Consider the following 16,841-nt stretch of genomic DNA (forward strand, 5'->3'; position numbering starts at 1 on the left):
CTAGAAAGGTGGTTTTCATGCCAATTGTCGTGCTCCTCTGAGCCTGTGGTCTTTTTGGTAAACGAAATATACTGAAAAAAAATTTGAGGAAACATTGCAGGCTTGCAAGACTTAATGGCATTGAAATGGTATTCACTCAGCTAATTTGCGTTGACGACTTAGTCGACAAGACCCAAATTCGCTCCCAGCTTACCATAGCCGACTTTAGAGCACCTGCACCACAACCATTCATTCAGTGCTTTTCGACAAGCAAGTATTTAAGTATGATTTGCCGTCTATACTGGCGGTTTTTTTTTTACTGGTACCATTTATCACAAATTTGAGTAAACTGCTTCAAACCATCCAATCATGCACAATATGTGGTGCAATGGCCTACAGTTTGATAAATGGGACCAGATCAAAAAACAGGCATAACTTTCTTATTCGTGAACATTATGACCTTGATTGTCACATCTCATGAATGCTTAAAAGTTCAATGAGCGAACTTTGCAAAGGGTTATAGAAGTATCAGAAGATATCCAAAATGTAATCATGTCCAAATAATTTGGGGCCATGTGCTATTCCGTGCTTACGGAAAAACCCACAGAGATTGGCTTGGGTGGTAGATAGAGGAACATTATTTTTATTAGAGCTGCCGGTTAATATGAGCTTGAACTGTCAAATCTCTTAAGTTTTGAAGTTCGAGTCGAATGTAAAAGGTTGTTTGCCCCAAAGTGCATTATTTGAGCACTGCAGTATAGTATATGTGTGTGTGTGTGTGTGGTTTTTGTTTTTCAATAACTCACCCCTTTCAAGTGTATTTCAGTCTAAAGGTAACTCGGTCATAGTTCTTTTTCCGAGATAACATTGACCAAAGTATATAATTGACAGTGTTGAATCCGTCTGGCACATACATTTGTTCAAGCACTTGACTTCTACCAATGTGTATTTAAAAAACTGAACATGACATTATGAGTTGAAAACCGCTGCGTAACCACTCCTTTTTGAGGGATCTGCATATAAACGACTGCGAGTTTATTTTTTCGATGACCAGTTGCCGACTTGATCGCACGCCTGTCTTGAACTTAACATCATGGAGCTGTTGGGGTATGATTTGTCCATGACTTGGATTCTGGCGATTGGTGCTGTGTTTGTGTATCTATGGTGGGTATGGAACTGTTATTTTTCCACTGGTGAAAACAAAACAAGATAGGAATGGCTTTTTCTTTGAGGTCTAAATGAATCTACTCATCAATACTTATGGGTAGATATTCATAACACATCGCATCTTTTATTGTTTCTTTTTGTAATTTGCCTCTAAAAAAGGTCTTGCTGAGGCTATAATATAAGGCCATTTTAATATGTTTTGTTTAATTCGCTTAGCTTTACAAACTTTGCTATGCTAATACCAGGTTATTCCATTGTTATTTGCTAGCAAAAACTTGCAAACTCATTATTTTCTTAAGAAGCTGCTATGCAGGAAGCCAGCACTGTAACTTTTCTTTTTCATTGCTGCAAGCGCCCTCCGTAGCTTTTCAACTTCATTTTTGTATTTGTATTTTACTGATCTCTTTCTTCTATTGCAGGTATGATTGGTGGTGTCATCATTATTTCCAGAGACGAGGCATCCCTGTAGCTGACTATATTCCTATCTTTGGGAACAGGCTGCAATGGCGTGAGGTGAAATGACAATCTTTCGGTTAATTAAAATCTTCAATTGGCAAACATTGCACTCAGAAGATCCATGCAACACTCACAAAACCTGTTTTGGCATGAAATAAAGGTTGTTGTGCTGACATAATCGTAAAGCGGAGGTACCAACGAAATTGAAAGATGTAAACAAAATTTGATTTTGGTTTTATGTTTTTGTTTTACTAAAGTTGGTTTTGCACCATGATATATGTTTGTTTCTTGTACATCTAATCTACTCTGACAAACCGTCCGATCTTGATAATGATGTGCACACGCAGTTGGAGGATCGGCCGAGTTCATTTGTGATAATCTGGGAGTACAGAGAAGCACGGGACACCTCAATACCGCTGCAAAATTATGGCGCATGTCTTTAATCAAAAGCACATTCTCGTTTGTGATAGCCTGCCCTGATACAAATCCAATTACATAACAGCTTGTAGAGTCCATATTCTGGTCAAGGTAATGCGCCTATCAATTGTTTCCCCACCCCTCCCCCGGGCTGCCCCGCCCAAGGCGTGGGGATTGTCACTTTTTATGGTGACAAAATCCCCACTCCTCGGGTAAAATTTAAGTGACAATCCCCGACATACATATGTGGGGCGCACTAGTGATTGCCTTTCCATGTAGTACGCCAATGTTAACAAGGTAATTTGAGTGACCAAAATCCCGACCCTGGGGCATGAAAAACGTGACCAAATCCCGACATCGGACCTGGGGTAGTGAGGGGGGGGGGGGGGGTAGGGGGAAGGGGGGAACATTTGATAGGCGCATAACCATTATATATTTTTTTCTAAAGCAACGGCAAACTCCACCCGCAGAGCCTCTTCCATTGACCGTTATAATGATTTGACATTTTCCTGCTTATTTCTGATTTTGTCGGATGCAGGGAATTTGGAAGGCTATGGACGACTATCACAAGAAGCATGGAAAGGTGGTCGGGTGAGAAATTAAGATGAAATACAGAGAAGACCGAACACATTTCATAGAACATAGCAGAGACAACAAGTAATCCAGACAGATGTCTGACTGAACATCTGAGCTTGCAAAAGTTACAGATGTCTGACTGAACATCTGAGCTTGCAAAAGTTACCATGCAGGGTAGATGTATAAAGCCCTAAAAGCAATGAAATGATTGCATATAAGAACACAAGATCAGTTTAATTTTGGGCAAGTGAAAGAAATCAATAGGATACACGCACTAGTCGGCATAAGTAAGTCGGCAAAGGGCAAACCCTTCCAGTTACTTACAGACAACATCAGTAAATGTTGTCTTCTATTGTGACATTTAATTACGACGACGAATACTGCGCAATTTTTGTTTCTCATGTCATCGCTGACATTGTTGATGTTTCAAAATTGTTTTAATTTTCGTTCAGGATGTACGATTTTCAACGCCCAATTCTGATTGTCAGTGAACCCGAATTCCTGAAGAGTATCCTGGTCAAGAATTTCTCAAATTTTCCCAACCATCGGGTAATGTTTATCATATTTATAAGATACCTATTAGCACTGTTTTCTCGTAAACCTGCAGAGGAAACCTGTCATGAATATATATAGAAAGCGAAGAATATCACTTTAGAAATCAGGATGATATTAGGACTGATAAAAAACAACAAGGACCTCTCAATTTGGACAGGAAACCAAATTCACTGTAAATTTATAGGGAACACTAAAAAAAACCCAACAAAACATCAGTACATTTCCCGATAGTTAAGGAATATTCTGATAAGACCGTTACAGAGTATTAGCATTTGTTAATCGTTTTATTTGTCCCTGAGAATTTCCTCGGAAAATTTGCAAATAAATTTCCACTTGGTACACTCCGTAAGCCTATAAATATAAGGATGCGAAGGCTGGGGTTCGAAATTTGATGAAGTTTGATCCAAAACATCCTCCAATTTTCTCTTCCACTTGACAAAAAGCCTTTACAATACGAGACCGGTGCTCACCCCACATGTAGAGGTTCACGCAGTCTCTTTGAGAGGAAGTGTGAAGAATACGATAACGGATCGGCGGTGATTACAATCAGTCTATCATCTTTCTTTCCAATACAGAATCCGCCTATGGTTATCTTGGACCCATCCCCAGTCGGCAGAGGCATGTTCTTCTTGGTTGATAACGACTGGAGAAACATCCGCAACACGCTGACACCGTCATTCACCGCAGCTAAAATGAAATATGTAAAGTATTATTATATTCCCTCCAGCACTCAACAATATTTCAAATCATGACAAAATTAAACAGATTTCTTTTTTTGTTTCTTAAATTAAAACTATTAACTCCTCGAAGGGGTAGTTCGCACTCAATCCCTAAAAAAAAATGTGCAGATAGAAAACGACGAACAGCGGTTGAGTTTTATTGTAGGAGTGAAATATTCTAGACGATGATATTGAACTGAATTGAATTGAATGAGCTTTGTTTACGGAGCACAATGCTCAGCCGTGACAAACCATTTGTGGAGCGAATGAGTATTACCTGTCACGACGCCATTTTGGCGGTTCAAACATAATACAGACGGAACTTCATAGGTAATTGACGTCAGTTTACCCGTTGATATACCTCCGAAATTATAGGCCTACCATTTTTTCCTCAATCTTTTTGATTGGGAGAGAGAAAAATAGTACTCCGTAGTACGTCGTTCCCCTGAACTTGATATTTTCATTTATGTCTTGTCATCACAGATGTCTCCACTGATCAACGAGTGTTGTGATACTCTACTTACAAGTATCAGCAATGCACGAAGTGAAGGCAAGGCCATCGACTGCAGAGCGTAAGTTGGATCATTGAGCAAGGACCCTATGGTCGGATAGGGTCTGTGATTTAGCGCAAGCCTTTTGGCGATAGCGTCCTCTTTGCATCATATTACGGTAAATTGTATAGAGAGGGCATAGCGCAGAATCTCCGCCCCTTCAGAAAGAGTCTTTTTTCTCTCAGAAGGTTTTTAAAAATGGAAGTCCCCCTCATGAAAAAAAAAATTATATATCTAAACTGTTTCTCCCGCCCCTTACCCTCGGCCATCCCTTTAAGAATGGACTGAGAAAATACAAAATATCGTACTAGGGACACTACTAAATGCTCATCCGCTCAGAACTGCTTATTATATACTGCATCAATTCAGGTTGTTTGGTGGCTTCACCATGGACGTGATTGCGTGCTGTGCCTTCGGTCTGAGTGTGAACTCCCAACAGGACAAGGATGATCCGTTTGTCCAGAATGCTAAGCTTCTCTTAGACGGCAGGGGCTTCAGAAGTATTTCGGCCTTTATTCTGTGTAAGTAGTCTGGTCACCAGACCTGATTATCGATGCTGTGTTTTGTCACATTGTGACATTTTTGCTGTTAACCAAGAAATGTATGCGGTTCTTTTCTGACACGTGCGCTAAACTTCACCGGGCTGTTTGGGTGCTAGTCGTGATTCCAGTCGCACATGTTCCGTGAGTGCATCGCATGCTGGAAACAACATGTGTGTATTGGTGCTGTGTTCAAGCACTACACATGACGTGTACTTGTACATTGAATCGTGTGACATCATGGACACCGAGGCTGGGGAAAACGTCCTAAAAGACTTAGATTTACCGACTGGAAATACGTATGCGTATGACCCAATGTCCGCCGCGTCAGCCTGAGTAAGTAACCGTTATTTGTCTTTTCTCAGGAACAGTGCGACGTTAAGTTAGTTGCTTTTCCACCAGACCTTTGAAATAGGATAAGTAAACAATCTTACACTTAGAAATTTCGGCGCTTCGGTACGATGTGCCCCTTTAAATTCGCTTCTCAAACGCTTGTGAAGGAAACGCGGATGCCGCAAAGCATTGTTGGTAGGTCAATTTCCTTACGTATGTACGTAACTATATTGCGTAAGCATTTGTCATACGCGGACGGAGGTAGTGTCCGGTTCAACAGAATCCAAGGTCGCTAGCGCCCTTGAATACGGTTATTTAACAATGATTTGGAATGTGCGGATGTTCGATGTTGATTGTTTTATATTCTGACAATAGACAACTGTCTTTTTTTCGCAGCTTCCTTTCCATTCCTGGCACCCGTGTTTGCTTACTTCAGAGTTGGCTTATTTTTCGACCCATCGGCTGTGAAGTTTTTCCTTGGAGTGACGGAGTCTGCGCTCAAGATGCGCAATGAGGAGGGTGGCAAATCCTCCAAAGTAAGTCACTTCCAAAGTACGCAGAAAACACAAAGTGAGTAATTTGACTCAATATCGTAACAATTGAGTCATTTTGTCCATGTAGTGAGACACTTTGAGCCAAAGTGTGTCACTATACGGACAAAATTACTCATTTTTTTACGATAATGAGTCGAATTACTCACTTTGTGTTTTCTGTGTAAGTCACTTCCGTAAGTCCTTTATTGTTTTGGAAGTGGTTAATTTATTATCGAGCATCCTTTTCCTGATATATCAACAGAGCAGTTTTGCAATAACGGGAGAAAAATGTATTCAATAAGTATATTAATGGAAGGCGCGAAAAGAAACACCACGCACAAAAAGGTGGGGAATTATTCTGTCTGGCATCATGCTAATTAAAAATTAATTCATTGGAATTAAAATTTCATAATATTGTTGTTCAGGTAAAATACTATCATTAGTCATACACAATGCAATGTCTCATTATATCTTTGGAAAATGTAAGAATACATATACGACACAACATTGGCAATTAATCCTACTTCTCAAAACTGTACAACAATGAAAAACTTCAACGACGTGGAACATGGGGATCCACTTGTGTATGAAACCCATTAACCTTTGTTTGTTGACTACACATGGTTCTAATATTTGACTGGTTCGTTGGTTCCCATTTCGTAGCGTATTGATCTCTTGCAACTGATGCTGAATGCTCACAATGACACTGATGTCGACCAGGAAGACACGCCCGTCCCAGGGGACGGCCCAGAAAGGGGCGTGATCCAACGCAAGCCCCTGTCAACCAGAGATATTATGGCTCAGGTGATTAAAGTTTTATTCAACTTGGGACCGCAAGCTCTAGGCTCTAGGTGTAGGAATTTAGTATACAGAGCAACCGACTTGCTTAAACTTCAATGGTGCCGATTAAAATCATGGCATTATGGACACTTAGGAATTTCAAACCTGTTTGTTTATTGAAAAAGGCGGTGAGACTAATAAGATACCATTTTCGAGTGGTACGCACCGTAGGTCGTACGTGCGCTCAATGTTTTTTGACCATTGGGGAGCTCTTCTCAAAACAAAGGACGTTATGGCTTTGAACTGTGACCACCGAATTCGTCTACGGGTACAATTTTTCGGTACAATTTTTCGTAACACCCCAACACCAATGCAGCAAGTAACAATTTGCAAATGTTGTTAATGACTATACCAGGCGGTTCAGTTCTTCCTGGCTGGGTACGAGACCACGAACACGCTTCTGACCTTCACTGCTTTCGTGCTGGCTACCAACCAAGATGTGCAAGAGAAACTGCACGCAGAGATTGACAACCTTGATCCCACGAAAGGCAACCTCGGCTATGACGTCATCGGCAAGATGGAGTACCTGGACATGGTGATCAGTGAAACACTGCGCATGTATCCCCCGTTAGCCTTGTAAGAATACGAATTTTGAGTTATTCCCTGTGAAAATATTTTTTTTTTGTCAAGTGACATAACATCGATTCTCTATCCTCTTATCTTTCAATTATTGTTTTTATAACATTAGGCCTAGGTCTACATAAGAAAAGTTTTACGAGGCAAACCTCAGAAACACTCAGACCTGCAGCTGATTTGTTTGTTTAACTTCAATGGGTTCGACCTTAATTTTTTTGTTCACTAGCCAGCCGGGCTACTGAAACAGACTCTTAACTAGCCCGCGCGCATTTTTACTAAATAGCCCGCCTGTTTTTGTTTTGGGAGTGTCTCATAAACAACAATGTGCATACATGTAAAACGTGTATCCTGAGGCAATCTTGTCAGTGTTAACATATCTAATAATTTAACGCTAAACAGTTAATAAAATGAGACAGCAATTGACGCAGGTTTGCTTTCTGAATTAAATAATTTATTTCTTCCTGTCCTTTCATCTTTGCCGTAGCCCAATAATGTTTGACTAACCAGCCGGGCTTCTTAAAGGGAATATACATCATTTGCTTTTGCTGTAATTTTCAGCAATGGATGGAATTGGGGGGGGGGGGGGGTTGGAAATATATAGCAAATATAGTAAGACTGACTTTTTTTGAGGTTTTGGGTTCGAAAATGTTATAAAAAACCAAGAAAAACAATCATTTTCCTGTAGTCTGGTTCCCCGACTCCATATAAGAAGAAACAGAGCAATTTACATACATTGGGGAATTGTAAGGTCAGGGAACCAGTCTAGCTGGCTTGTACCCGTTCATAGGTGTGTAATCGATTGCAAACAAGTGCGATGGTCAATGGGGGCCAGTATTTGAAAAAAGCCACTTTTTTTCCAACGCTGGTCGGCCGACCAGCGTTGGAAATTGATACAAAAATACCACTTTTCTTGAAAATGACAGTATACCAGGTGCCATGATTTTACAGGATGCTTTACACTGTCATTCACTAACAGTCCAGCAAGGTATTTCAAAATGATTTGGTAGTTTTATTTTTTGATGTTTGCAAATGTTGTATTTTCCCTTGAAGGAATAATTTGACTAGCACGCTGCTGTTTTGACTAGCATTTGGCTTATTCATTCTTCGAGTTGATTGCAGTCTCGATAGCGGGCAGCAACTTTTGTATTACCTTTTCTATAATTGCCTCAACCTTCTTCGTTTGGCTTTTCAAATACTATATTTTGTCTTCTGAAAACGATTTTACTAGACTGAAAATTATTAAGATATAATGATATCCACAGTTCATCTGCGAATGCCCATGATAACATTTACTGAAATGTTTTTTTTCTCAGTCTTAACCGGGTCTGCAATGAGACAGTATGTTGCGATGGCCTCGTCATTGAAAAAGACATCCACGTGTTAATTTGCGTCTGGAACCTTCATCATAGCGAGGAATACTGGAACAACCCGTACAAATGTGATCCTGAAAGGTACAATTAGATAATATAAATACAAATCGTCAAAGCTCTGTTGAATGTTTTGGATTGCGGTCCTGTGATGTGGTATAGGTTTTCCCGGCCAATTTCCTACAATGTTCATATGATCACTTCTGAAAATCGGTGATTCATTTTCGACTGAATTTGAGAATCGTTTTGAACGCACGTTTCTTTTTCGCTATACCAAAACATTCGATTCCATTTCAGTTCAATCAATTAAGTGATTGAGCAGCACCTTTCGTTTATGTCCATTAAGATTCGTTTACAGGACTTCTTTTTCGCTTTTTAGAGGGCTATTTCAAACATTCACCATTCTATTTCAATTTGAGTTTAATGCCATTGGCACCAGATACAATGACGGGTTTCTTTTTCATTAACCGTCAATCAAATTAGCTGTGCCTGAAATCAATTTAGAAAAGGTATGCTTGCGTATAATGCACGGGTAACTTAAATGGCCGTTTGTTTCTCAAAACCGAATGCACAGACAATGAAAACGGTTAAACTTTCGTTGAATTGAAATGGGATTCAAGACAAATTCAGACGAAAACGAAGGACTGATTTTCAGAAGTGAATGAATATTTCAGGAACGCGTTCAAATTTCAGATTCGCGATAGAGAGATATTCGCATATACTCAACGGTCAGAAGATTGGTCACAATATTGAAATAGTGGTGCAAAGTTCACATGTGTCAAGGAGCATTTACCGGATATGTTAGTTTCTGTTTGCTGGCTAATTGCAGTGCACACTGGATATACCTTTACATTTAAAAGGTTTCCCAAGATTTAATCATGGAATACCTGAGAGTATAAATGATGGGATTATTTGAAATTTGATTTAATTGTTTGGGTTGCCATTTTAGGTTCAGCCCTGAGAACAAGGCCTCCATCAAACCGTACACCTACCTGCCGTTTGGCTTCGGTCCAAGAATCTGCTTCGGCATGCGCTTTGCCTTGCTGGAAGGCAAGATGGCGCTGGTCCGTATGCTGCAGCAGTATCGTGTCGATGTCTGCTCTGAAACCGAGGTAATGCCAGATGAATACAATTAAATCAAGTGATATGCTTTACGCATGTGCGTTGAGCTCAGAGACTTTACTTGGATGTAGAAAAAAACAACACAAATGTTGTCTTGCCTACTCTGGAGGGATACATACAGCGAGAGAAGAAAACAGAGATTCATAAGTAGTTTCGTTATACCTTTCGGTTGCTAAATCACGGAATGTACTCGCTCAAAAGTCTGCCTTGCTTTGGCAGGCATGATATGGTTGAAGATAACTATCAACCAGACGATAGCGCCAAGGTCTTATAAAGGGGGTCTACCCGATGCTCCCCAATACCTATGTTCCCCAATACCGATGTTCCCCGAAATCCTTAGGGTTAGGGTTAGGGTTAGGGTTAAGGTTAGGATTAGGGTAAGGATTTCGGGGAACATCGGTATTGGGAAACATAGGTATTGGGGAATTTAGGTATGTACCCCTTGTAAAGTCTAATGTGATTATCACTGTGAATTATTTTTCTTCAGATTCCGGTTCCGCTTAGCAAGACTGGACTTATTGCTCCCAAGAAGCTGATGTTAAACATCCTGCCGAGAAACTAGATCAGTAAAAGCACCTGCTCGTGTTTTTTTCTTCTGATTTTCGAAGCATCACTTTCTGTTTGGTTTTTTCCCCCTCCACTTTCTATTCATGCCCCTAATCGCCAAAACATGGGTACACCCCTTCCCGTATATGTTTAAAGACAGTTAAGTATAGGTTTTCCCGGCCAATTTCGCAAAAATAGCATTTGAATTCATCTTGATAATGGCCAATTTGAAGCGAAGTAGCGCCCTGCTGTCATTCCGGTGGTTCGTATTAGATTTCAGGCGTTCAAATTCGTTTTAAGACCTTACATTTTCATGTTTTACACATCCTAAAGTGAAGTTATGTCGTTAGGTTTAAGTGATCATTCAATTCAGCTGGCGGTTGGTTTAGGGTTATTTGCACGAGATCCTTGTTTTCGTTTTGCATTCAAAATGAAAGTCAACAAATTAGGTATACGATGCGAGTCTTTTCATTTCTTTCACCTTTTGATTATTTCTGCTTCATGTCGTGGTCCATTTTTGTGTTTCTGGCCCCTCCTCTTGGCAGGATTTCCCGTCTGCCAGGTCTCAGATACGTGGCTACAATTGACCTGCAGCAGTAGATCTGTTTATGCCAAGATTGTCTGCACGCGTTCAAGATAGTCTTGGGCATTGCCATCGAAAACTTTGATGATGACCACGGTCTACATTTGACATTTTCATGTAACGCCCATGAGCTGGCATATTGATATTTCTAGTGCTTCAATCTAACAGTTTGCATGGTGATCAGAGTAGTGGCAGATTCTTGTGGAAGACAAGACAGAGTCTTGTAACAAAAACACTCCACTTAACAAACAACGGAACGACAAGGACCTATTTCGAATTACTTTGCTTACTTTTCACATATGCTTGCTTAATGTAATTCGAATGACCAAACTTACAAAGCTTGAAGCTCCGGCGAATTTGCATGCTCGTTTGTGCAATTTTAATTTGAATGTCCTATTTTTGAAATGGCATGATTAAAATGTAAAATCGCATGCTCCTAATGGGAAATTGAGTGGTGTTTTTAAGTAATTGAATGTTAATCTCAACGTGCATTCAAATTTGTGCGAAAATGGGTGATTGGTTGCCAATTTGGCCGCCAAATCTGCTAACTTGGCCGGAAAACCTATACAATTAACTTTTGTGATTAAGTACAATTAAACCTTTGTCGAATGTCATCTGAAATATAGGGTTTTAAATGGGTCTAATTAGGTCAATATATCACGAAATCTCCTTTAATAGTCGGTGTTTGAAATCAAAATGAAGGTTATGTTGCATGGGTCTAAGATAATCATTTGTGTCAAAGTTATGTACCAACGCTTGTAAATGCCTTGATAGAACTGAATTCTCAAATCGTCTGAATCATCGGTTTGGAAACTGATATGACCTGTAGTTTTAATGTGAATATGAAAACTGTATGAAATGATAGTAGGCAAATTTTGAGGAATTACACGTTATTTCAGTAAGATGTAATCATTTTGTTAAACCATATTTAGACAGTGTGGTGTAATCTTGCTTAATTTTTTTCACATATTAAATTTGAATTCTTTACAATTTCATTACATACTATTTCTTAACTATTTAGATTAATTTGCTTTATTGTACTTCGTTTTGTAGTCGTGTGTATAGTCTCGTTAAATGATCGATGCTCTCAAGTAACATTCCAGTAATTGATAGTAGTATAATATTGTTTAACACCATTTCACCAGGTAGATAGAATTGTTGTTTTTGCCTTGGGTGAACGTTTGCATCCCATTTGTTCCATTTCCTGAATTGTTCTACATATCAAACTTGAATGTTGCTTATTAATAATAACACTAATTCACATCCAATTTATCGTGATAATTTGCATTTTATTAGGCTGTAGATTGCTTGATATTATTCCTTTGATAAATTGAATTGACATTTCGTCAAATTACGTCAAGATATTTGTCTAACACAAGTGTCAAAGTTGCGTCAAAAGTTTATTCTAAGGAAAGTCTCTTTTATAAAACATCCAAAAGAAGCATAGTCCATCGGACACATTTTTCATTGAAAGCACTCTGAGACATTTCAACTTTGATTTCTTCCAAAGATGTTCATCTTTGCATTATTTTTAAACTCTCATTGTGATGTTTTACCGGTAGTTATGTAATTATTTATATTGTAATGCATACAGTTTTTACCTCTGTCTATTTTTAAAAATGTTTTTTTTTTTATGTAAACCTGCCCAAAATTTAGCCTTTTAATAATAATCTAATCAAGATTAGCTATATTAGACATTGACCTCGATTTCATGATGTAATGTTTACTGTACAGGGAGTGCGTTCGATTACTTCCCCCAGCTTAATCGCGCCTGGCTCCTCTCGTGATGACAGACATGCGCAGTGGAGCTAAATAAACGAATGGTTTCGGGTAAAGTTCGTGCAAGAGCTGGAAAGTTGAACTTTGACATGACACTGATGAGGCGCCCGCCGGACGTCACGTTGGCAGCCATGATTATTGCATGGCCTTATGGGATACTTACCCAAGTAACCGGCTCGGCGAGTCGGTTACTTGGGCCAGGCTCGAGAAAACGCGAGAAGTCACGTGAGAGGTAAATCGAACGCTGTCGCGCTTGCACGAGTAAGCGCGGGGAAGTAATCGAACGCACTCTTTGTGTGACACCGAGATTAGTACGTGTATTATTTGTATTTGGACACAAAACGCACTATAGACCCTTAGCATCAAGTAGCCATGTTTGAGGCATTTTGTGTAGTTTTTAATGAATGCATAAAGGTCTACCCATGCACACCCCAAGAATGGCTGCAAAGCTAATGATCTATGAATTTATTAGATTGACATTAGATTTACTTGTAATTAAATTTCACATTTTGGAATTAAAATTCCTTTGACATAAACTAAACATCAGCTATTGTATACGGTACAAAACGGTAAAAATTAAACAAGCGGCTTGTTCAAAGCAGTCTTGATGAAGAGTGAATTACGTACCAAACTAGAAGTGCGAGATATCTGGTATAGGCTTCGCATAATGTGAATTAAAAGGACTGCGCAGCCTAACAACAAGAACGAATAAAAACTGGTTCCCGATCGCTCTACTCTGTACAAGCCCAACATCGAAAAGAGGAATGGCGACCAGTCAGGAAGTGATAGCAACACCAAGCTAATTCATCCTTTACTTAATTAGTAATCGTGATGTGGAAAAGCACCACACAACGATAGTAATGTCTCACATTGTCAATGTCAAGGATACTTATTTTTTTTCACAGCAAAAAAAAATAAGAATACTCGGAAAGATATATCATCAAACAATAAGGGTACACGTTAAATGCAACATGACATGGGTAAACAATTTCCTTAATTGGTCAAAACTAGTCTAAGATTAAAATAATACTAATAATCGTAAAAAAAAAACCCGGCTATGTCTCAGACTCAGATGAAATAGGCACAGGAGTCTAGGTGTGGTTGCAAAAATTATGAGTTGGACGGTTAGTTCCTTGGAATGGCCTTCAGATTTATATTCTTGGGTGACATGAGACCTGCCTTGCCAACAGTTGGTGGGATCTGAAGAAAAATGAAAAGATATCATAATAAAGGTATTTAGTTAAAGGTATACTAGAATGCCGACGCAGACAGCCTAATTTAATATTTCCCCTCTGAACAGATTACCCTTCTCAGTTAGGGTTCGCTTAGTCTACAAGAACATCCCCCTTCTGAAAAAAAACCCACCGGGTAAAAAGAATATTTCTCCAGGTATCTGACTTTTTTCATGGTATAACATGTCGTATTGTGGTCTGGTAACCGAACTACCTCGGTTTCTGAGCACACATCGAAGCGATACTGCTGCATCACACGGACCAGCGCCATCTTGGCTTCCAGCAAGGCAAAGCGCATACCGATGCAGTTACGAGGACCGAAGCCAAACGGTAGGAAAGTGCACGGTTTGATGAGGCCTTGTTCTCAGGGCTGAATCTGAAACAATGAGATGTAAAATTGTGGAAAAGAAGTGACATCTGTTTGACCTTTAAATTTGAATGTTATATTATCAGCCAACGGGCAAAGGAAATAAAGTACGTGGGATTAGAGTATCTTTTGGCCGAAGAAAACCTAGGTAGAAGTAAATAAAAATCATCAAGATTGCAATCTTATATGTTAAAATTAATGAATGTAGTACAAATTATAACACTAGAGATGAAAAGTAAAACAACTTGACGTTGTTCATCAGTTACAAGTTGTCACAGTCTGTAATAAGTGTTGGCAGGTTGGAATGACAAGGGTTATGACTGGCTGTCTCATTCTGTGACAGGCTGTGACAGGATGTGACAGGATGTATCTGTAGAATACCGTGAAACAATCCTTGACAGGATATCCCGCACAGCGATATGGTTAGTTGTGACAAGTTGTGATTGTAACACGCTCAGACTTGTTATAGATGCTTCGGACAAATTGTGTCTGCCTTTCACGGATTGTAAAGATAGGTTCGGACAGGTTGTGACACGTCGTGATAACTTGTGACAAGTTGTGGTTGCCTATTGACAGATGAATACGACAGGTGGGTGACAGGTTGTAACATAGTTGGATAGTTTGTAAAACAGTTGTGTGACTATTAGTGACACAAATTGAGGAGGCATTACCTCTCGGGATCAAACTTCTCGGGATTGTTCCAGTATTCCTCGTCATGATGAATAGTCCAGACACTGGCAATCACTCCCACACCCTTTTCAATGGTGAGGCCCTCGTAGGTGATGGTATCATTGCACGCACGATCAAACCTACACAAAGGGAAGCACTTCATAGACAAATATAAACAAATAGGCGGGCAGCCGAATTCTCATATAAGTATGTTTCAAATCTGTAAATGATTATATTGAACGTCGGAAAATATTAAATGCATTGTTCAACCCGGAGTTACCGCCTGTTTCATATTAATTTTTATTTATTTTATTTTATATCTTCGGACAAAAATTAAAAATCTATTTAAAAGAAAAAGTGAAATTGTCCTGGTCTAGACAAAAGACCAGGACAATCATTTCGTGTTCAGGGGCGTATCACAGTCATTTTTATTGGGGGGGGAGGAATTTTTTTTAAAAAGGGCACTTGTACATCCGTTGTGAAATGTAGACAGATGTACAAATTATTGGGGGGTTAGCCCGTTCAAAAAAGGCATATGAATGGAACAAGGCAGTCTTTACAAAATATTGGGGGGGGGGGGGGGTTAAAAATACCACACTTACCCCCCCCCCCCCCCCCCCCCCCCCGCTGGTTACGCCTATGGTGTTTATCTCTTAACTGCGGATGTATACCTAGAAAGTTAAGATTCCCATTAGAAAAGTAGTCCTTCAATCCAAGTGGAGTGTAAAGTGTTTCTTACATGACTGCTGGGGGATACATGCGCAGTGATTCATTGATCACCATGTCCAGGTACTCCATCTTGCTGATGACGTCATAACCGAGGTTGTCACGTGTGGGAGCGAGGTTGTCAATCTCAGCGTGCAGTTTCTCTTGCGTGTCTTGGTTGGTAGCCAGCAGGTAGGCGGTGAAGCCCAGCAGCGTGTTGGTGGTCTCGTAACCAGCCAGGAAAAACGTGAGCGACTGATGAGGACAAGAAACAAAATAGTGCAATGCATTCTTTGACAATTAAAGCGTTGCAACGTGTTCTGTGCCCGAATGCCATTGAGGGAGCCATCGTATTTACGTGCCAAGCAAACTCCGGCCGGGAACCAGTGATGGGGAAACTGTGTCACACTAGACTATGTCTGGTAAACTGTGATGGTTTAGCAAAGCTTTCCTCAGTAACGTTGGTAGTGTGCATGGAATAGCTCAAAGAAATCGTTTGCGGGCAGTGAAAAAAACCCATTTAGTTTCGTTAAAAGTTCTATAAAATCTCCATTAACTAATTGTAGGCAAACCCCAAACCCCTCGATAAATACAGACAGCATTCTCCTTCGATGACCGATAGGCATATAGGCTATCTCGCTTCTCAAAGTTTCCGATGCGCAATTAAAAAACCTACTACAAATTCACCTGCGCCATGACATCCTCTGTCGACAGGAGCTTGCGTTGGACCACGCCCTTTCCCTTGGCTTTGTCTGAAGAGGGCGTGTCTTCCTGATCAACCTCGGGGTCATTGTGAGCATTCAGCATCAACTGAAGAAGATCAACGCGCTGTCAAATGGAAGCAGCAAGCGATAACATCTTAGGTTCGTGCTCATTACAATCTTACATTTCTATACGAAGAATTATAAGATTGCAAGGACACGTTCCTGATAAACAAAAATTACAATCTGCTTTTGTCAAGCCTTGCTTAGTTTGATATACCCCTCTCTTTTAAAGCTCTCTATGTTGGTTGACGTCATGCACTCAAGTCCACACACGCATCGCAATGCAGGAGTCATTTTGCAAAAGGAAAACGAGCTGAAAAAGGAGTGAGTGTTTTTTTCCCAAAGATACAATTAACACCAACACATTAAAAAACTAAAGACTATTGGTTAAAGTGCATGCAAGGGACCTCTTATTAGTCATTTTTGTAAAATTAATACATCTTACGAGGACAAAATCATGGGTGTC

At 39.8% G+C, this 16,841-nt stretch overlaps 2 protein-coding genes across 2 annotated transcripts; one reads left to right on the top strand and one right to left on the bottom strand.

The window, feature by feature from the left end:
• The first annotated feature begins 1,022 nt into the window (after positions 1-1,022).
• Positions 1,023-10,315, top strand: LOC119737046 (cytochrome P450 3A24-like). Its single transcript, XM_038211116.1, has 13 exons — positions 1,023-1,143; positions 1,566-1,659; positions 2,558-2,610; positions 3,048-3,144; positions 3,726-3,851; positions 4,353-4,441; positions 4,790-4,941; positions 5,689-5,828; positions 6,489-6,629; positions 7,021-7,241; positions 8,555-8,692; positions 9,558-9,720; positions 10,218-10,315. The coding sequence occupies exons 1-13, from the start codon at positions 1,073-1,075 to the stop codon at positions 10,290-10,292; spliced, it is 1,560 nt and encodes a 519-aa protein (XP_038067044.1). The 5' UTR covers positions 1,023-1,072; the 3' UTR covers positions 10,293-10,315.
• Positions 10,316-13,763: 3,448 nt separating this feature from the next.
• On the bottom strand, positions 13,764-16,418 carry LOC119736540 (cytochrome P450 3A19-like). Its single transcript, XM_038210554.1, is given in 6 exon segments — positions 13,764-13,838; positions 14,085-14,224; positions 14,227-14,246; positions 14,909-15,046; positions 15,646-15,866; positions 16,299-16,418. Coding segments are annotated over 6 exon segments (714 nt in total).
• Positions 16,419-16,841: the final 423 nt, after the last annotated feature.

The sequence above is a fragment of the Patiria miniata genome, unplaced genomic scaffold, assembly GCF_015706575.1.
Source record: "Patiria miniata isolate m_02_andy unplaced genomic scaffold, ASM1570657v1 HiC_scaffold_3, whole genome shotgun sequence".
NCBI classification, from domain to species: domain Eukaryota; kingdom Metazoa; phylum Echinodermata; class Asteroidea; order Valvatida; family Asterinidae; genus Patiria; species Patiria miniata.

Bases quoted from the DNA above. Each gene is read 5' to 3' on its own strand.
- LOC119737046 (XM_038211116.1), top strand. From the start codon at position 1,073: ATGGAGCTGTTGGGGTATGATTTGTCCATGACTTGGATTCTGGCGATT. The intron at 1,144-1,565 runs GTGGGTATGGAA...CTTCTATTGCAG, and splicing joins GCTGTGTTTGTGTATCTATG to GTATGATTGGTGGTGTCATC. The intron at 7,242-8,554 runs GTAAGAATACGA...TTTTTTTCTCAG, and splicing joins ATGTATCCCCCGTTAGCCTT to TCTTAACCGGGTCTGCAATG.